At 39.4% G+C, this 22790-nt stretch overlaps 1 protein-coding gene across 3 annotated transcripts; it reads left to right on the forward strand.

Annotated features, from left to right (window-relative positions):
- The first annotated feature begins 235 nt into the window (after window positions 1–235).
- On the forward strand, window positions 236–22359 carry FKTN (fukutin). 3 transcript variants are annotated; one of them, XM_070742370.1, is made up of 10 exons: window positions 236–321; window positions 2419–2612; window positions 2883–2942; window positions 5178–5381; window positions 9211–9488; window positions 11681–11813; window positions 15636–15765; window positions 17020–17153; window positions 18239–18369; window positions 20778–22359. In XM_070742370.1, exons 2-10 carry the CDS (start codon window positions 2508–2510, stop codon window positions 20989–20991), a joined length of 1389 nt encoding a protein of 462 aa, XP_070598471.1. In that variant the 5' UTR covers window positions 236–321; window positions 2419–2507; the 3' UTR covers window positions 20992–22359. The 3 variants fall into 3 exon arrangements, with proteins under 3 accessions (XP_070598471.1, XP_070598470.1, XP_070598472.1); XM_070742369.1 differs by having other exon boundaries at window positions 318–528; XM_070742371.1 differs by lacking the exon at window positions 236–321 and adding an exon at window positions 598–964.
- The last annotated feature ends 431 nt before the right edge of the window (window positions 22360–22790 follow it).

Here is a 22790-nt window from a genome sequence, read left to right on the forward strand (position 1 = left end):
ACTGGTCCATCGCCAGTTGTAACATGGGAGCGTTGCGTATTAAATTAAACGCAACTATTTTTAAATGAGAGGTGGGGTGAAGAGTGGCAAGAAAGCCTCTGTTTCGAGGCGAGTTTGTTCCCCCCTCCACTACAAAACACCGCACAACCACACCGAAACACCCACCCACCCTTTCCTTTCTTCATTCATCTGGCCCGGCATCGCGGCAATGTGCAGCTGACGTAAAGCACTGCGGCCTTGCTTTACGGTGGGATAGTGCCGCAAAAGCCCATCTTTTTGCGTCTTACGGCCTCCCCTCCCACTTCGCCTCCCTCCTTGCAGGTAAGGGTATCAAACGTCGTATTATTAGCCTTGATTTATTCTCTCCCGCGCGCAGCCTTGAACGGACATTTTATACTGCGCGCAGCCTTGAACGGGTTTTTAAGCCGCTCGCGTTAATAATCTTTCTTTGTCCCGAAAGCTTCAACAGTCTCAACGTGAACAACAAAACCCGGTGGCCTTCCAGATACTGGTGCAACATAGCTAATGGTGAGGGATGCTGGGGATTGTAGTCCGTGGGCATCTGAGCAAGACTCGGGTGTCCTCACGCGTGTTTAATTTTCAGGGTTGAAAGAGAGATAGGGAGTTCATCCTTCAGGTTTACTTCAGGCAGATAATACAATCAACCAAAAAGAAGCTTTGGCAGGGGGTTGGACTAGATGACCTCAAGGTCCCTTCCAACTCTGTTAATCTGTTAAGGTTTAAAATTGCAGTCTTAGTAAGGCCTACCGACATCAAGCTTCCTTAGTTCTTATTTAGCTTTGCCTTACAGCCATATTTGGAAGAGAATTTATCATTCCTCAGGCATATGGTTGAATCTCAAATCAACCTCTAGTAGTGACTTGAGTTATGCTTATTTTTTATAAAAAGTTGTTCTTTCAAGCACTTAGCAGGGATCTTCAGGAAATTATGAATCTGCAAATAGGTAATAGTCACATTTGTACATTTATATCCAGAATCTGGATATAATCTGGTATATATATACAGGATTTTGCTTCTATTAGTTGATGTAAAGAAAAAAATAACAACCCTGAATTTAGTCTATTTTGTGAGGTTTAAATTTTCCTTAAAAGTAACTAAAACTTCGAAGTGTGAGGAAAAAATGGAAAATTGTAAACAACATTGGATAATTAGCAGTAAATTAAGGAAGTTTTAAGAAAGCAGTTAACACACTTATATTGAAAGACTATTGGGGCATAACATGTTAACTCAGACTGAAACATTCAGGAATGCTTCTCTACTTTCAACTTCATTCAAGAGTCAGTTCATGGGTCAAAGTTTCTTCTCAGAATGCTTATTATTATGTGTGTGACTGAGATCTGGGCACAAGGAGTTTGGAAAATGGAATCTATCTGTGCAGTGTATTCCATTTGTTAGTTGCTTTTGTTTCTTCTTTTTGCTTTGATGCACTTGGAACCCATTTAATTAATGTGATCCTATTTCTGATTAGAATGCTTCAGATCCTAATAGAGATAGTAGACCTCTGCTATCTTGGGAGAATTATTATTATTGTTGTTGTTGTTGATACGCTCCAAAAACCCAGAGTGGCTTACAACATATAAGATAATAATTAAAGTTAAAATTAGGAATTACATTTAAAAAGAAACTAAAAGGCCTATTCATATCATGCTGTCCATTCAGGTGTCTCAGTAGACATTTGTTTTACCACTTCATTTTACAAGTTTCTAATCTGGAATTATATTGCAATCCATCTCATAATATCAACTCTGGGTGGTGAAGAGGGAATTAAAACCAAAAAATACCAATAAACAAAAATGACACAATAATTATAATAGTACCATGGCACCAAGGATAATCAAACTCAAACCATACAATCACAGTGATGTCACAAAAAAACCACATACTGGATATATTGTATCTACAATTTGCCTGAGTGTTTCAGGAATATTAGAAAGACAAGGCCTATCTCCTTTAGGATTTGAGATGGGTAATGAAATTAGTAACAGCAAATTAAATGCTCCCTCAATTAGGATAAAAAATTCATTATTGTTGAGAATTTGCTTTTACGTGCTCACAGAAATGATTCAAGACAACTTTCTTCACCCCAAATGAATTTAAGTAGATAAAATATTAGTAAAAAGGTATCTTACGGGGTGTCCTTCTAAGAGAAGTTTGCCTAGTGATACCTTCAAGGCGTTGCTGCAGGCATGAACTTATATGAACAATATCCAAAATAAAATGACACCGAATCAGCTGTGAATCAGTAAAACAAGTCTTAAATTTTGTATGATGAGTTTTTAATTACCTCTCAGAACTTGGGTGGTAGGATAGTTATTTAAACAGAAAAACAACAGCTTTGCTTTTGAAAAAGCTATTATAATTTTTTAACTGAATTCATTTTTTTTAATGTTTTCCCAGCTTTGAAACTCACAGCAGGCCATCTTAAAAAAAGATGAGAAGCACCAACTGCTGCATTCTAATGACTACCAGAAGGGTTCAAAAAACCGATGCAGAGAATTAACAAAAACGTAGTACTGGGTCTTCTTACTTTGACTAGCTCAATCTTTCTCCTGTTCCAGCTATACTATTATAAATATTATCTGTCTCCAAAGGTAATGTTTTATGATCATATTACTTATGAACAATCCTAAACCCAAATTTACGGATCTAAACAAATGTTTTTAATGTTTTAAAACATGCTAGCAAAAAACAAAATACCGTAAGCAAGCAATCTACATCATTTATAGAAGGCAGAGATACCCAGTGTTATTCTGAGATGCTCTTGCTGGGTAGTAAAAAGCCTCAGAGCTTTGTTTTTTGTTATATAATTTCATGGTACAATTGAGTTATAGAGCTTTATTTCTCTTGTTTGCTTTTTTTAGAATGGAGCTGTTTTCCCCAAGATTAAAGGGAGCAAAGCAGGACAAGACAATAGTCAGTGGGTAAATACATGTGACTTTACTATTTTTCATAAACAGTGTGCTTGAGGTGGAAGAGGCAATTCAGTGAAAAGGAGGGAGACAATGGCATGAGGCAAATACGTATAAATAATAATTACCAAAGGAATATCAAATACACAGGGTAATATTTGCATAACTATGAGCCGGGGTGGCGCAGCAGATAGAGTGCTGTACTACAGGCCACTGAAGCTGACTGTAGATCTGTAGGTCAGCGGTTCAAATCTCATCACCGGCTCAAGGTTGACTCAGCCTTCCATCCTTCCGAGGTGGGTAAAATGAGGATCCGGATTATGGGGTCAATATGCCGACTTTATTAAAAAGTGCTATTGCTAACATGTTGTAAGCCACCCTGAGTCTAAGGAGAAGGGCAGCATAAAAATCGAATAAATAAATAAATAAATAACTTGTATTAAATTACTGTACTTTTATTTTAATAGTGACTTATTTATTGGGAAGTAATGTCTACCGCTTACAGTTCTTCAAGGGTCATAGCTAACACCTTGAAGGGGACTGAATGCAGCCTTCCACTCTAAAAAGGCACCCAGGTTTTGTTTTGATACCAAACTTTATCTGAATCACTTGAGCTTTACTTTACTATTTACTTTGATTTATTTGCCAAATATTCTAAAATAGCTGTTTTTACATTTATAACTATTTATATAAAAATCCCTTGATGCTCATGATCAAAATCATGATTTTATAATGATTGCTGCGGTTATTACAATTATGGCAGGTTATGACAAGTTGTTTAGTGACTGAAGTCACAACTGACCTGAAAAAGGAGACTTACAACCTAGATTGGAACTTCCAGTGGTTGGGCCTTCTTTGTGCCACATGACCAGATTTTGAGCCCTCAGCAACATGGCTGTATGTAAGACCATTTACAGCTGGCAGTCACATAATCAAACTCAACCCGGACAAGACAGAGTGGCTGTGGGTTTTGCCTCCCAAGGACAATTCCATCTGTCCGTCCATTACCCGGGGGTGGGGAATTACTGCCCCCCCTCGGAGAGGGTCCGCAACTTGGGCGTCCTCCTCAATCCACAGCTGAGATTGGAACATCATCTTTCGGCTGTGGCGAGGAGGGCGTTTGCCCAGGTTCGCCTGGTGCACCAGTTGCGGCCCTATTTGGACAGGGAGTCATTGCTCACAGTCGCTCACGCCCTCATCAACTCGAGGTTTGATTATTGCAACACTCTACATGGGGCTACCTTTGAAAAGTGTTCGGAAACTTCAGATCGTGCAGAATGCGGCCGTGAGAGCGATTGTGGGGTTACCTAGGTTCGCCCATGTTTTTTCAACACTCCGTGGCTTGCATTGGCTGCCGATCAGTTTCCAGTCACAATTCAAAGTGTTGGTAATGACCTATAAAGCCCTACATGGCATTGGACCAGAATATCTCCGGGATCGTCTTCTGCCACACGAATCCCAGTCCCACAGAGTTGGCCTTCTCCGGGTCCCGTCGACTAAACAATGTTGTCTGGCGGGCCCCAGGGGAAGAGCCTTCTCTGTGGCAGCCCCGGCTCTCTGGAACCAACTCCCCCCAGAGATCAGAACTGCCCCCACCCTCCTTGCCTTTCCTAAATTGCTCAAGACCCACCTATATCGCCAGGCATGGGGGAATTGAGACATCTCCCCCGGGCTTATATGGTTTATGTATTGTATGATTGTGTTGTATGATTTTTAAATGATGGGTTTTAGATAATTTTTAATATTAGATTTGTTGCATTTATACTGTTATTATTATTGTTGTGAGCAGCCCCGAGTCTTCGGAGGGGGGCGGCATACAAATCTATTTTTTTTTATTATTATTATTATTATTATTATTATTATTACTACTACTACTACTACTACTACTACTACTACTACTACTACTACTACCACCGCATTTTTACAACAGTTTTGCCAAAAACTGACACTTCTGGGGTTTGGCAAAACAGTGCCCATAGTGAACCATTGGTTTGCTTAACGACCGTTTTATTTGTGTAATGATTTCAATGTTTGCTAAACAGCCATTGGGAAAAAATTGTAAAATCTAGTTTGTCCCATGCCTGATCCCTTTCACGACCATTGCAGCCTGCAACCATAATGAGCAGGTTCCATTATGGTTACATGTTGAGGACTACCCATATCATTATTTTGGTACATATTTTCAGCAAACATTTACTCCTGATGTTTTTTTCTCCTTATCCTACCTTTTCCCCCCCTTTTAAACAGCATGTGGTGAGAAAATTTCTGAATTTGGTGGCCAACCACAACATAGTTGTATATCTGATTGATCCTCTCCTTTTGGAACTGATTGACCCAGACTTGAAACAGCTTCAGACCTTCCCTGATGGCAGTCACTCAGAATGCAAATACTTCTGTACCCCACGGGATTATACCACCTTTGGACTACTGGACAAAACCTGGAAACCTGAAGTAAATGTCTTTTTCCCCAGCTTTCTCTAACTCTGCTAAAGTTTTCAGTCATTTAATAGGAGGCAATAGAGAAATATAGAGGATAAAGATGCCTGTTTGGGTTTTATTGCCCACATTTGTATGCTCCCTACTACCGTGTTTTCCCCAAAATACTACTTGCCCTGAAAGTAAGTCCTAGCTTGATTTTTACACATGTGCCCAATATACACCCCCCCTCCAAATAAGCCCTAATTAAGATCCCACACACTCCAGGGTACAGGGATAACAATTAAGCTAGGGTGGGAATGGGGGGCATGGAGTTGCCCTACTGCTTATCTTCAGGCAGTTGCAGCTAGTCCTTGCACACCCTGACACCTGCCTTGCCGTCCCATTTCTTCTGAAGCCGACAAGGCCAGTAAGGCTTTCCTAAAGACCTCTGCAGCTGATAACAGAACTCTGGATCAATCCAGAGCTCTGTTATCAACTGCAGAGGCCTTCAGGAAAGCCTTGCAGGCTGCTGAAGAAGTTCTTGATAGCCTCTGACGGTGAAAAAGAGGAGGCAGGGGTGGGGTGGGGAGAACATCAACAAATTACGTGAATCAGTGGATAACATCCCCCCTCCTCCCTGGGTGCCTTTTTTGTGGATATATAAATATATATATATATATATATTGTGGATTGAAGGCATGCAGCCTTCCTTCAGTGGGTCGCCCTCTAGGGAAGGCACTGCATGCCATGAATTGTCACATCAGAATGAAATGACAGAGAGAATGTTTTCTCGATGGGAGGACGACCCCAAATAGATCAAGGTCTCTCCTATTTATTGTGTTTTCACAGTTCTGACATGTGGTACAGAATGACCAATTCGCGAGCGCCACATACATTTAAACCAGCACCATATAAGGCAAACTTCTCTTGTGGCTTTCCTATGGATCTACATTCTTTGCCTTTTTCCTGGATTGGAATGAGAGTGAGGCATATATATTTCCTTATATGGAAGTTAGCTATAGGTTTTTCTTCATTTTGTATACCAAGTCCATACATGGTCTGCAGCTTGCTTAATCAGCCTAGACTTTGCTGCCTTTCCATAGAGGAAGAATTTAAGATTTTATTCAGCACATAATTAGGCTTATAACATCACTCTCCAGCAATATCTTATTCCTTAATTTCAGTGCTTATAAATCTATGATTACAACAGTGGATATGTATATATATAGGTATATAAGTCTAGACATATTCGGATCTATCAATCTTATACGGGAAAAGACCCGAATATGCCTAGACATATATACATACACACACACACACACACACACACATGTGACATATATGTGTGTGTGTGTGTGTGTGTGTGTCACATGTTTTTGCTGAATTTGAAAATTAAGGGAGACTAGGATAGATCTATTTCAGCCTTATTTTGGCCTCATCAGCTAGCCATACCCTCACTGGGACTTGAACCTGCAACCTTTGCCTTGTGAGGCAGAGAATTAACCTCTAGGCTACAGTATCCAATCCGTTCAGCTCTGTACCAGGGAAGAGTTACATATTTTTGTGTCGAATCACTCTGGTATATTGAAGGAACATCGCAGCTCCTATTTTGCCTCTATGTATACACACACACACACACACACATATACATACATACATACATACATACATACATACATACATATAAAGGATAGGGTCTATTTTGGGGAAAACATGTCATTCTTTACTCTAAGCCATCTACAAAAAATAAATCCTAGATTAAATACGGGATAAGGGATAACAACGCTTAATAATGAAACAATTACATGCTGTTTATTAAAAAGTGCTATTCCTTCTTACTTAACATCTTCCATCTGAATGTCTTTTGAAAAAGGACAGTTTGACATTCTTCTAAAGGACATGAGGGTGGTGGTGGGGATATCTGATCTCCAGGTTGATGCTATTCCCAGAGGGAGGGGCTTTCCTGAGAATGTCATTGTCTGAGTCCGTCCCCACCTCCAATCTCTAGATGAAGTAGGATGGGTAGAGTCTGCCTGCAGAAGATGTCTTCGAGACCACCTCCTGCCACATTGCTCCCAGTGACTGGTAAGGGCCCACAGAGTTGGTCTTCTTCTCCGGGTCCTGTCAGCTAAATAGTGTTTAACATCTGTGATTTATTTAGCAACCGTGAAGTGATTCAGTTAACAACTGTGGCAAGAAAGGTCGTAAAATGGGGCAAAACTCATCTAACAACTGTCTTGCTTAGCGACGTAAATTTTGGACTCAATTATTCCATTGCATTTCCGATATGGTAAAGAAGAGGTGGAAAAGACAGACCTAAACCACTGGATGATCTCACTTATTCGTATCATGTAAATGTTAAATAAAATGGAGTGTCCACTACAACTTGTGGACTTCAACTCCCAAAATTCTTCAGGCAGGCAGGCAGGCAGGCTGGCTGAAGAATTTTGGGAATTGAAGTCCACACATCCTAAAGTTGCCAAGGTTGGAGGTCTCTGCATTGAAGTGATCCAGGGCTTGACCTCTCCTCCTTCCACAACACCACTATGAATTGCTATTTAAAAAGCAGGTGGACCAAAATAATATTGCACATGATCAAAGAAAGGGAGTCCCAGTGAGAACTTTAACAAAACAAGGAGGGCACTCTCCACAGAAGGGTGATCAAATGTGGCTGCCTTGCCATGGAAATTAATTATCTGTGTGGTGATGTATTATCCGAGAAACATTTGAGAGAATTAATCATGGTGCTGAACTAGCAGCAGAAATTTTGATGTTAGCATTTACAGATGACACGTCTTTGCTTTCACCATTTACGGAGATTCATTTCTGCCAGAGTGGTTTCTTGACTTTATCTAGAATAGAATTTTATTGGCCACCCAAGGAATTTGTCTTGGTGCATATGCTCTCACTGTACATAAAAGATAAATTCATCAAGAATCATAAGGTACGCTTAATGATAGTCTGGTTACAAATAAGCAATCAAATCATATTAGGAACCAGTCAATATGAATCATAAGTATACAGTGATCCCTCGATTTTCGCGATCTCGTTCTTCGCGAAACGCTATATCGCGATTTTTCCACCCGATGACATCACTCTCTTCCTTCCTTTCTCATCTTTCTTTCTCTCTCTCTTTCTCTATCTTGCTTCTTCCTCTCTCACACTCTCTTCCTCCCTCTCTCATCTCTTTCTTTCCTTCTCTCTCTTTCTCTATCTCTCCCCCTGTTGCTGGCGGGCGGCGGGCGGGCGAGCGGGGGCATCAGCGAGGAAGACCCAGGGAAGGTTCCTTCGGCCGCCCAGCAGCTGATCTGCTGGGCGGCCACAGCAGCAGCGAGCAGACGAAGATCGGGGTTTCCCCGCCGCCCACGCAAAGGGGAAACCCCGATCTTCGTCTGCTCGTTGCTGCTGCGCTGCCGAGCAGATCAGCTGCTTGGCGGCCAAAGGAACCTTCCCTGGGTCTTCCCCGCCGCACACGCAAACTCCACCATCTGCGCATGCGCGGCCATGAAAAAAAGGGCACGCATGCGCAGATGGTGTTTTTACTTCCGCAACCCTACATCGCGAAAAATCGATTATCGCGAGGGGTCTTGGAACGGAACCCTCGTGATAATCGAGAGATCACTGTACAGGCAACAAAGTTACAGTCATACAGTCATTAATGGGTGGAGATGGGTGATGGGAATGATGAGGTTTGGTTTAACTGAAAAAAATAGTTTGCTCTAGAACAGCTTCTTGGAAAAGCATGGTGAGATTGCCATGAAATGGTTCTCGTCTGCCATGTTTTGCTTTCATTTCAACCTAAAAGGAACTGAAACATGGCTTGATGAAGGTGATCGGAACAAAAACTTTATGTTGGTTTCAGGTGGGCTTGTTTCAGGCTGCTGAGAGAATGGGATTCCAGTGGCTGAAATTGCAGAGTAAAGATCCACGTTTGGAAGGCATGGAGGATCTGTCTGGAACAGAAGTTCCCCTGCACTTCATCTTCAAACAGGCAACACATGCCATCCATCTAGTAGTCTTCTATGAGAGGAGTGGCAACTACCTCTGGCATGGACCGCTGCGTCTGAAGCTACACATGGACAGGACCTTTGTGCCATTCCAGAAGCTACACTTTGGACGCTATTCTGGCGCCTATAACAAGTAAGAAACAGCAAAGTAGTATTTTTCTTGTTGTTGTAGCCATGATGGCACAGTCGTTAAATGCAGTACAGTGATCCCTCGAGTTTCGCGATCTCGATCTTCGCGAAACGCTATATCGTGATTTTAAAAAAAATATTAATTAAAAAAAACCCCACTTCCGCGTTTGGCTTCGGGAGTCAGCTGGGAAGCAGTGCGGCTGTTTTAAAAGGTCGCAGCCGGCCTGGGGGGCTTCCCAGCACCCCCCCGAACCCCCAACCTGGGTCTTCCCGGCCGCCCACGCAAAGGGGAAACCCCGGCTCCTCGCTGATGCCCGCCGCTCGCCCGCCCGCCAGCAAGAGGGGGAAGACCCAGGGAAGGTTCCTTCGGCTGCCCAGCAGCTGATCTGCTCGGTAGCGCAGCAGCAGCGAGGAGCCGAATCGGGGTTTCCCCTTTGCGTGGGCGGCGGGGAACGCAAACTCCACCATCTACTCATGCGCGGCCATAGAAAAAAAAAGGGCGCGCATGCGCAGATGGTGTTTTTACTTCCGCAACCCTACATCGTGAAAAATCGATTATCGCGAGGGGTCTTGGAACGGAACCCTCGCGATAATAGAGGGATCACTGTACTGCAAGCTACTTATGCTGCCTGCTGGCTACTTGCAATTTGGCAGTTCGAATCTCAGCAGGCTCAAGGTTGACTCCCATCCTTCCAAAGTTGATAAAATGAGGAGCCAGATGGTTGGGGGCAATATGCTGACACTGTAAACTGCTTGGACCGGGCTGTAAAGCACTATGAAACGGTATATAAGTCTAAGTGCTATTGCTTTTGTTGTTGTATATGACGATAAGGCTCTTCTTGCGAAACACAGCTGTTTGTTCAGCACTCGCTTCCAAAAGGCTCAGACATCTCGGAATATAAAAGTGATGAAAATTGTGTCAGGAAAGTGAACTGGAACTTTTGATTAATGGCGGTAATGAGGCCATTAGATTCCTCCTCCTTCTCTCTTCATTATATGATGGCAGAGATGAGAATTCCCTGACAACATTATTTGGCAGCAGGTTCAGGGCAGACAAAAGAACAGCACCCTCAAAGAAATCCCATGTCAGTGGCTTTAAACTATGGTAACCTCTGAACAAAGGAAGGCCCATCTCTGAATATGGAGGATGCGAAGCAAGCAGGAAAAAATGACACAATACATCCTAGATGGGGGAAAAAATGCCTGATTCCCCGGTGATGAGATATGCGCTCTTGTAAAGAAAGTAGGGCATCTCTATTCTACTTTGGATGAGCTGCTTCTAAAATGTGAAAGTATCTGATTCACTTAATTAAAGCAATTACATTGTGATTGTGGAATATGTTCACCATTGCTTGGCAGTGTGCTGGCATTGTCGTCATGCATTCCTATTAAATGTCAGAAGGCTCAGTTGATGAGCTGGAAAGCTTACTATTTTATATTCCTTCCTGTTACCTATCCTGCCTTCTCATCTTAGCAGAGCCCATTCAAGGCAACCTTCAAATAAGTTCAAAATACCATCTCCTCCATGTTGTGGAGGTCTTTTCCTTGATTATCCTTTTCCTGCCACCACTAAAACCTTTTTAGAATACAGAAATTCTTTTTGAAGTCTCAAACAGGGAGAATGCGGGGCAGATAGAGGATAGTGCAGATAGCTGGTTAATATAGAAATAAGGAACACATTGACTTTTATTAAATCACCAAAAATGGGTTTTAAAGCAAGTTTATTTATTTCTAAAAATTATTTATATCCTGTGTATAACAGCCTACGCTGCCTCTACAATTATTCCCAGGCTTGTGTTAATGACAGAATGAGAGATTCCCAAACTTAGACTCCACGCATCCCTCAAATCTGTCCTTCTGCCTTCACTCCATGAATTTCTTCGTAATAGTTACCTCTTCTTGTTGGAGTGGAACCTAGGAGGGCATAGTACCTTGCCTTCCGTTGCTTGGCAGTACTTTTACACTTGTTTTGGTTTAGGTATTTTAGGTGTACATCAAATGAATTGGATGGATTGAGAATAGCAGGTTAAGACGGACAAAACATTTTGGTGAAATGCAAGTTGTGACTGGGTGTCAGAAGGAACAGCAATTGTGCATTTGTTAGCTTGCTGTCTTAATGCAAATTCAAAAGGAAATGTTTTGCTTCTGTTACAGTTCCCTGATCAGGATAACATCACTTTCTCCTTCTTGTAACAGGATGGAATTACTCACTCTTTCCATTGATGGGTTAATAGTCCAGGTTCCAAAAGAGCCATCTAAGTTCCTAAAAGAAAGGTCTCACTCTCAATTTGTTGAATGTCGGTACAAAGAAGCTCGATCGTTCTTCCAGGTTAGTATCATTTCCTGTTTGAATTAATTGGTGTAGTAAAAATGACATTATTGTTGACATAAATGTTGACACTTCCTCCAAAATATTCAATGTTCAATGTGGTCAGCTTTCTATGCACAGGTATATGTGGATACATTCTTTGTAGCAAATCAGTGGTACTAAGTGGACTTGATCAATCTATAAATACAGTGACCCCGCTATATAGAGCGCTGGTGAGATCACATTTAGAATACTGTGTTCAGTTCTGGAGACTTCACCTACAAAAAGATATTGACAAAATTGAACGAGTCCAAAGACGGGCTACAAAAATGGTGGAAGGTCTTAAGCATAAAATGTATCAGGAATGAACTCAATCTGTATAGTCTGGAGGACAGAAGGAAAAGGGGGGACATGATCAAAACATTTAAATATGTTAAAGGATTAAATAAGGTTCAGGAGGGAAGTGTTTTTAATAGGAAAGTGAACACAAGAACAAGGGGACACAATCTGAAGTTAGTTGGGGGAAAGATCAAAAGCAACATGAGGAAATATTATTTTACTGAAAGAGTAGTAGATCCTTGGAACAAACTTCCAGCAGACGTGGTTGGTAAATCCACAGTAACTGAATTTAAACATGTCTGGGATAAACATATATCCATCCTAAGATAAAATACAGGAAATAGTACAATGGCAGACTAGATGGACCATGAGGTCTTTTTTTGCCGTCAGTCTTCTATGTTTCTATGTGACCAACTATACCTTTGTAAACCTGCGGATATTGCATTTAGCTCTTCGCTGCAGAGTGGCAGAGATCTTGGTGTCATGACTGTTTGGAATTCAGAGAATCATAATTTTTGCAATTAATCTCTGGTTTACCTTTGCCTCCTTCCCAGGACTCAGAGAAAGTAATGGGACCAAAGTCACCCAGATGGCTTTGTGCCTACGTACTAAAGCTCATAATCTCATGGGTTCTAGCTTGATGCCTTAATAACTACATCAACTGGCTCTCTTACTACATAGTCTAGGACCTAGTGAATTACTTGTAATTTGTTTCATCTCTTTCAAAAAGCAATTTTCCCCAAGTTTGGAAAGCCACTTCAAATCCACAATTCCTTTGGGTTCCCTGAGATACATGCATGGGCTTTTTTATTTTTCAATATTGTTGAAAAATATTGTTTTGTTGAAATCTTTTCCCTCTTTAGACAACCAGTTTTTCAGTCTAACAAACAGTCACATTTCCATGCTTAATCCTAGTGGCTACCTAGTAAGATTTGCTCTATGGCTTTGACACTTGATGGCGCCAAAGAATAAATATAGAAGGCCTACCAATGAAAGAATCCGTTTCTTTGATTGCAAGAAATATTTTCCTACCCTTTGAGCACAGCAGGAAGATAGAAAAGAATAATTGTATTAAAAACAAATATATATATGGGTTAAACTTTGTGTTGTGCTTTATTAAAGTATAAGTAATAGTTTGTAGTTGTCTCATTACAAGTGCAGATGGGAATGCAAAGTGTATTGTTTAGTGAAGATGAAAATTGGATTGATGGCAGTGATGGTTTTTTATGGACTTTGGATCTGTCTATATGTTTGTCTCTCTATATCTCAGAGGCCACCCATGTCAGTGTTCCAAATGACTATTTTTCTTTTTCTTTAAAAAAAAAATAATACTTTATTAGATTATTTTAAAAAAGAACACATGGAAAAGGGGGATAGGAATACAAAAAGGAGAAGTGGGAGGGGGTTGGGGTAAACAGTATTTTTATACAGCGACTTATATATATTATTGTATATACATTCCAAATATTTGTCTATATGTCAATATTTTATATTCAATATTCTTATTTGGATAATCTTATAGCTGTAGTATTTAATAGTCCAAGAATAACGTGGAAAGAAGAGGTGGTTGGAGGTGGGATAGAAAAGGAAAGAGAATGGAAAGAAAAGAAGAAGAAAGAGAGGAGAAAGAAAGAAGAAAAAGAGGAGGGGTGGTACCTGCAAACTAGCAGGCATTTGGATTGTGACGACTTAGTTTGATTATATTTATTATTTTTGTTAGTGAGAAGTAATTGTAGGTTGCGATACTAAATTTCTGATAATTATCAAATGGATTGAACCCAGAGAGGGGTTGTATTGATGTTGGTCCGAATTTCTATTGTATATATCTTTATTTTGATTTATATTAAGAGATTTTATTTATTTTTTTAAATATTTTTTTCAATTTTTTATTAATTTTCATAAAACAAACAAGTACATACAAACAATAAACATAAAGTGGGGGTGTATTTCCCCCGCTTCTTTTGAAAGTAAACATTCAAATATAGAAAAAGAATACATAATTAAATGTATGTTAACTATTATAAAAAAAAGTTAGTAAATTTGAGTTGAAGTTTTACAAATCTTGAATACGATGTAAATATTAGATAGGATTAGTATAACATAATCGTCAAAAAATACCTTTAATATAATCCTAATTACTATGATAAAATAATGTCAAACCATCAAACCAAACATTTAAGCTAATTTCAACTATTATACATCAAAAATCTTAATATGTTACTTATGCTTATGCGTACACTACTATATCATAATAGTCAAAAAATACTTTTGAACTACTATTAATATTGTTATCACCTAGGTAAAAACAAATACAGAAAATTAATTAAAAATCAATCTATATGTCTTATTTTTTCTTATCTATCCATTTATAAACATTAAGAGATTTTAATTGGTTTTTGTTTTATTGTCCTTAAAGTTGGATAGCCATCTGAACCATTTCTCCCAGACTATTTTTCAAACTCACCAATGCTCTTCAGTACAAGAAGAGATTCAATTTATTTCCAATGACGTCATATTGTATCTGATTCTGTTACATAGGCCTCCATAAGTTCCATTTTTAAATTACAGTATTAGTCAGCTTCCTGCTGTGGTTATCATCACCAGTTTGAATTAAGCCCTTATCTAACCTTGTGGCTCTTTCCTTCCACTTTCCAAGAGAACAAGTAATAAGGACCTTCATTTAAATACAAATTCATTGCAGGTAGTCTTGGCTTACTGACCACTCATTCAGCAACCATTTGAAGTTGCTGAACAAATAATTTTATGGCCATGTCACCACATTTATGGCCTTTGCAGTGTCTCTCAGTCATGTGATTGCCATTATAGTCACGCATTATTCTTAGCCTCACTAGTGATTTTTTTTCTGTTACAAAATTGCAGATTGGAGAGATTGAAAAGGAAGGGATTTCAAGAGAGTAAGCATTTTATGCAGCCTCGGGTGATACAGTCTCATTTATTTATTTATTTATTTATTTATTGATTGATTGATTGATTGATTGATTGATTGATTGATTGATTGATTGATTGATTTATTGATTTATTGATTTGATTTGATTTGTATGCCGCCCCTCTCCAGAGACTCGGAGCAGCTAACAGTAACAATAAAACAGTGTACAATAGTAATCTAATACTAAAAACGATTAAAAAACTCATTGCTTTTGATGTGTAAGCAGGCCTTCTTCCTAAGAAGCAGTTCAGAAGGCTGGGTTACACAAACAAAAGGGAAGGGGTGGAATGACAAGCGTTGGGATTTTTTTCCAGCTTGAAGATATATTGGAACTCAAGTGATTTCCCATTTAGCAACCACTTTACTTGTAACAGTTACTTATTTCTTCTGGGGGAATTCTAAATAATGGTAGGTGGGGGAAATGATCTTGGAAATTAAAATAGAGATTACAAATGCCTTCATTTGACTTATACTATGCAAAGAATTTGCAGTTTCATTCCTCCTTTTTTCCTTCTCTTTTTTTCTTTTTCCCCTCTTCCTTTTTCTTCCTTTACTAGCTGTACCCTGATGATACATCCCCCGAGGCAGTGGAATTCAGGAAAAAAGCCAAGGCACTGCTGCACCTTGCTGCTCTGACACTGAACACTATAGGAGTACAATTTTGGCTGAGTAGCGGGACTTGTCTAGGTAAGTCACTTGCAGTTGGGTTGGAAGCCAGAAGTATTCTCTGCCATGGTGGCAGTTGAGTCTGAGGACAAGATGTCCAAGCTAGGCACATGGCAGAAATGCACCACGTATGAAGACTACACTAATCGAATGCATGGAACCACAAAATTCATGTGAATGCACATTAGTTTGTCTTAGACCAGGTGTCAAACTCGCGTCATCACAGTGACGACACATGACATATCATGACTTTCCCACCCTTTGCTAAACTGGGCATGGCCAGTGTGTGACACATCTGGCCTACAGGCCATGAGTTTGACAGACCTCTCTTAAACTGTGATCCCAGAAACATATGCACAAGGGAGTAAAAAGTAGCTCTCCGTGCATCTTTTTAAAAACAAAGAGAATTCTGAAAAAATGTATTAATCCATTAATATTTCCCAGGAGGGAGATGTCATTCAGTTGAGGTAATTCACGTAGGCATTGCTTAGTTATGGAATTCAGGATTACAGTTTCTCCAAGACAATGCTATACACAAATTTTGGAATACTAAAAAAATGAGGAAAGAATTACTTGCAAAGTTATTGTGATTTTACCATCACATGAAATGAGAGGTTAGATGGCCAGTTGAGAGGTTTTTGCTTGTCTGGGTTTACTCCTGAGCGCCACTCTATGTTTTCATTCTTCATTAATATTGTTTTTCTATTACATACACATATTGTTTGCAAATATAGAGCCGGGGTGGCGCAGCAGGTAGAGTGCTGTACTGCAGGCCACTGTAGCTGACTGTAGATCTGAAGGTCAGCGGTTCAAATCTCATCACTGGCTCAAGGTTGACTCAGCCTTCCATCCTTCCGAGGTGGGTAAAATGAGGACCCAGATTGTGGGGGCAACATGCTGGCTCTGTTAAAAAGTGCTATTGCTAATATGTTGTAAGCCGCCCTGAATCTAAGGAAAAGGGCGGCATAAAAATTGAATAAATAAAATAAATAAATAAATAAATAAATAAATAAATTTACCTGAAAAAACTAGGTCCCTAAGCTTAGAAAAAAATTGTCATGAAAGAAAGGTTGCAACTACCAGAAATGGTTCTAGCTGAATTTTTCAAAAATGCAGCCATTTTTGGAGGAGAAATTGAATTCTCCATCTTTGCTTAGAATGGAAATCTTTTGGGTATAGTTTTGTGTCTTAATTTAATTACACTGACCTCTTTTTCATCACTGTTAAGGCTCATGATTGTGTGTTCAGTTTCTAATGGATCTATTGTATATTTAGGTTGGTATAGACAGTGCAACATTATTCCTTACAGTAAAGACCTGGACTTGGGGATTTTTATTCAAGACTACAAACCGGATATTATTCCAGCGTTTCAGAAGGCTGGGTTACCGCTAAAGCACAAATTTGGCAAGGTTGGTGAATACAGGAATATGTTTGACTCATAGTTTTCTTTCTTGCCAATCCTTTTTTCATGGTGTCTTAAATATTGAAGGAATAATTAGATTCTACTAGAACTATGTCTTTGAAACTTGGCAACTTTAAAATGTATGGCTTTTAACTCCCAGGATTCCCCGGCCAGCATGCTCACTAAGTTATTCTGGGAGTTGAAGTTCACACATCTTAAAATTGTCTAGTTTGAAAATCATTATGCTAGAAGATTGCATTGGGTGGGATGCTGGGGAGTGAAGGACCTGGTTTTGAATCTTTTTTCATCTCTGAAATTTGCTGATTAGTTAGGAGCAGCAATTAGGATCTTGACTTGACCTACACCACATGATTATTATGGGGATAAATGAAAGAGCACAGAAAACTGTGCAAGGGTTGTGTGCTGCAGTTCAACATAAACGTAGCTCCCGGTCAGACAGACGCCCTGCATTAGTTTTCTTGCAAATTATTATTTTTTTCACCAGCTGTTATTTTCCCAGAAGCAATGTTTTCTGAAAACAAAGGGATTTGTTCTGTTCTTCTTTCCCCAGTGGGGCAAATGGTGCAACTCTCAGCACTTCGTAAATATTAAAATGTGTTATCTTGCAAGATAGACTAGAACTAACTGGCAAATCTTTCTCTTCTATTATCATAATTATTGTACTTCTTGACTTTTTAGCCCTGTTAGTTTTATTAGCATCTGAGCAGTGAGAAAATTAAGACTTTCTGCTTTTTAACTTCTAGTTCAGCATATTTAAAAAAGGATTTAAAAAAAAAACTGCTGAAGACTTGTTACATTTCTGTGATGCTGTTATATTGATTAACAGGCTGGGCGTAAAATTAATAATCTTGGCACTCTTAAGTGATTCCCCTTACTCACTACATTTCATGGGGAGTTGAAAGAGTTATATCTATTACTTTCAACTGCTTTTTGTTAATTCTTACTGCTAGGAAATATTCAGAATTTCAGAATTAAGAATTACAGAGTTGGGAGGGTATCAAGCATCAATTTTGATGTGTGCCCATTTTATTATCTGTGCTTTGAGTTCTTTCCCCCCTTCTTTCTATGTAGGTTGAAGATAGTTTAGAGCTCTCCTTCCAGGGAGGAGATGATGAAGTGAAGCTTGATATTTTTTTCTTCTATGAAGAGGATGACCACATGTGGAATGGAGGAACCCAAGCCAAATCGGGCAAGAAATTTAAGTATGACTCAAATTGGTACTTACAGAAGGGAAATCTTATTATTTTCATAGCTTACTACCCAACAAATAATTGCTTCCACTCTAATGGGTTTTTAAATGTTTGGAGAACATTGGCCTGGTTACTTAAAAAAAAAATCTGAAAGTTTCTCAGAGGCAAGATCAGTAATGGACAAGAAAATTCTTTGAAAGATAAAGTTGAGCTTGGGCTTAAGCTCCTAGCTTGGCAATTTGGTTGCAAATGTTTTATCTCTATTGGAGAAGACATTGTCAATACATTTTGAGTTGTTTTTTCAGCGGAATGGGTCTTTTCGTCTCCGACTCTTCATTCTCCTCGGGTGTTTCTCCTCAGCCAATTATCCCCTGATTTATTTCCTCAGGTGACATGCCTCCACCCATTTGCCTTTCACTGGATTTGTATGGGAGGGGGGGGGTTGGCCCTTCTATCTGATTGGTTGGAGGTAACTGTCCATAGACATGGAACACCAAGGATGGACCTTCTTTCTGTGAGCCTGACGTGTCGAAGGGTGTGGGACGTAGATGCTGGTCACCTATTGCACAGGCCAAATGGGTGGAGGCGTGTCACACAAGGAGATAAGTCGGGGAATAATCACCCAAGGAGAAATACCCGAGGAGAATGAAGAGTTGGAGACAAAAAGTCCTAGACCTATTTTTGAGTCAACTCAAAACACACTGATAATGTCTCCTCGAATGGTGACAAAGCGTTTGCAACCAAATTGCCAAGTTCACAGCTCAAACTAATAGCCTAACTACCAACCCAAGCTATTTATTTTTATTTATTTATTTATTGGATTTGTATGCCGCCCCTCTCCGCAGACTCGGGGCGGCTAACAACAATGATAAAAACAGCATGTGGAAATCCAATTAATAAAACAACTAAAAACCCTTATAACAAAACAAACATACCATGCATAACTTGTAATGGCCTAGGGGGAAGGAATATCTTACCTCCCCCATGCCTGGCGGTATAAATGAGTCTTGAGTAGTTTACGAAAGACAGGGAGGGTGGGGGCAGTTCTGACCTCCGGGGGGAGTTGGTTCCAGAGGGCCGGGGCTGCCACAGAGAAGGCTCTTCCCCTGGGGCCTACCAATATTCAAAAGCTACCAATATTCAAAAGCTACCAATATTCAAAAACATTTCAACCAGATAACGTTGACTCACATTAATCAGCCCAACTTTGCAGATATTTAGCTTCTTCACAGTGTCTCCTGCAGGTACTTTGCAGACCATGTTAAACTTCCATTTCTGAATTCAATTCAAATGCCAGCATTTATCTCTGCAAGATTCCAACTGGCTTTGCATCTGGAAATTTTAAATTATTGGCTCCCATGTTAGTTTTTTGGGATGCTCAGAGGCTCCACTAGCCCACTTTCTGGAATGAAGAGGAATGGTGAATAGCAATGAGTGCATGTTAGGAATTCTTCCCCTCTGCCTAGGAAAGTTCATTTGCTTCTGAATTTTGGTTGTTTTTTAAATAAAGCTTAACATTTTTCTGTATTACTTTGGACATTTCAGATTCTAATCAGTCTTATATCAGTTTTGTTTGCTTGCTTGCTTGCTTGTTCTTTGTTATATCTGTAGGTGTTGCTGATTCAATTTTACTGTGTTAGAATAAGGAATATTTTTTGAATGATTGTAATCTACTCTTCGAATAACTAAACTGGAGAGAAATAAGTTATCTGAATAAGTGAAGTTGAGCAAATGGGACAGAAAAAGACAAGTCATTTAACCAGAAAGTTGTTGGTACTAAGCTTGATTTCATCTATAGAGGTGACATTATGAGAAAAATGAATGTTCTTTGGATCAACACAAAATTTTTACATAGAATGGATGGAATTTTTAGGGCACCATGTTAGTTCCTCTTCTTTTGGTTGATGTGGTTGATTGCATCTTGATTTAAGTTTGATCATTAGTGAAGAATTTGTGTTTCTGTATGGTTAATAAATTCTGTCTGCAAAGCAAGTACTTAGACAATTTTTTAAAAAAAATTGGTTTAAAAACACTTTCAGGGGCAGGTTAAAGAAATTGGTGTCCTGAAATTCAAATGTTTATGTTTATTAACAACATAAATGTCTCTAATTCTCATGATTATGCACTTCAAAGTGTCTGCTTAAAGGTTAAAAGGGAGAAGAATTTACTTCCTTGGGACTTGGAGAGTTTGAAGATTGCATTTTGGTGCTGTAAATAGCTCTGATCTGTCATTATAATTCAGCAGAATTAAAATAAGTTGTTCAACAACTTTCCATTTAGTATAATAATATATCACCTGCAGAAACTAGGTTTGCATACTGCTTATATCCAGTCTGCCACATAATAATCTTAAGAACATAATCTACTTCTCATTGGTAGCATTTTACCTACACTGTCTTATGTGTTCTTCCTTTTTGCAGGTATCTCTTTCCCAAATTTACCCTGTGCTGGGCTGAGTTTCTAGAACTTAAGGTACATGTGCCATGTGATACCCTCCACTATATTGAAGCCAATTATGGTAAAGACTGGAAGGTTCCTGTCAAAGTGTGGGATTGGAAAAATTCACCCCCCAATGTCCTGCCTAATGGAATCTGGCTGATCAATGAATGGGAAGAAGTAATTCAGCTCTACTGATTTATTTGTAAGATGCTGACATCAGAAGAATATTTGTTGACAGTTGCATCATGTCTCACCTAGAAATCATTGGCCTTGGGATGCTTCACTTGCCACTGTTTCAATGACACAATGCTTGTTGAAATTGGTGCACTGCCCCATGGCTGGGTCTGAATTTGAATTTTAAGGAACTGCTGCAGTAGAATATATGAAATGTCAGCCTTGGGAGACACAAAACTAAGAAGCACCTGAGACTGATCAAACTTAGATACTACCTGAATAGCTGAAATAATCAGAAGCCTCCTAGCCTCCTTACCTGGTGAGGACAGCAGAAAACAAAGTACAGTCTCCAGTGAGACTCCTTGTCAAGCAAGGGAGTAAATATCTTGATTAAAGGCAGCTGGCTGCAGCCTGATTACAAGGCAACCCATTATCCCTCATTGGAGTCAACTGCCTGATCTCCAGCTTTTGCATGATGTGTGTATGAAATTCTACTTCTGAAATTCTGACTTCCAGATTGGTTGACAACACCGACCTGGCTCTTGAAACTTTGGACTGGAGTTTGACTATTCTTCTCTCTGCTCCTGTTAAAGAAAATTTATTCAGGCAGGCTTCTTTCAGAGGCTCTATTTCTATTTGCATTCCTTGTCCACTGTTATCTCCTCAATGTTGAGTAAATTGCTAATTTTCATAGCAACGGTGTGTTGGGAGAGTATAATTGAATCCAAAAACAGGATGCACAGCGACTGGGCAGAGAAGATACCCTGACAGATCATAAAAGAAACTTTGTCAAAGGGGAAAAACCATACAGATAATCCTCACCGACTGTTCACAGTTGGTGGTTATTAAACATGATGTTAATGACCATGTCAGCTTACAACATCAGTTCTGGCTGCAGTCATTAAATGAATCATGCCTGCTTATTATGACGTGACTTCAATTTCCAGCTTCCTGCTGGCATCCATTGAAGTTGCTTGTTGCAGTGTTTATGTTGTAATAATCAGGTGTGTCTTTGGATTTTCATAATTATTTTAATATTTTTAATTAATTATGATGACCTGCTAATTAAGGAGATTGAAATTGAAGACAAGTATCCAGCAAATAAATTGTTAAATGAAACAGAAATAAACCTGTGAAAGAGTTTTTATATACATAATATTTACATGTGGTAAACTACTTCCTAAACGTAGTTCTAGCTACGTTCGACTTATGACCATTTGTTCAACAATCATTGGAAATTACGATGGTGTTGAACAAAGAAACTTGCGACCTGTGGCCAAAGTTGTGAAATTGCAAACCTTGGCATCCCTTCCACCATAAATAGTATTTAAAATATAAAGTATTACAAGGTAACTAACTTATTACAAATAAATCTAACTTATTGACAAATGTGTTTCCTGTTTTGTACTAGATACAATTTTCTTATATATTACTTTAGTGTCATTGAATCGTTTGGCCCTGATTATCATATGGGCAAATCTCTGGATTTGATCTACGCATGCGTCGCCTGGACTGACGCACCAAGGGAAAGCTCTCCCACATGAAGAAAAAGAAATAAAAGTTAACCCTTAACTACCCTCTCTAGCTTACTAAAAGTGGACTGAGAGGAGAGTGAACTGAATAAACTGTCGAAAAACTTTACCAGAAGGAGTTAACAGTTGAAGTAAATAACTCTTTTTGACGCGATTGGGTGAAGAAGTAAGAACAAAGCGAAGATGGCGTCTGCTGTGGAGCTGGAGGAGAAGATGGACTCGTTGCTTAAAGGATATGGGCAAATCTCCATTTTGACCAATTCCTAGGGGCAATCTCAAAGTTTTGTC

Source organism: Erythrolamprus reginae, chromosome 2 (genome assembly GCF_031021105.1).
Source record: "Erythrolamprus reginae isolate rEryReg1 chromosome 2, rEryReg1.hap1, whole genome shotgun sequence".
Classification (NCBI taxonomy): domain Eukaryota; kingdom Metazoa; phylum Chordata; class Lepidosauria; order Squamata; family Dipsadidae; genus Erythrolamprus; species Erythrolamprus reginae.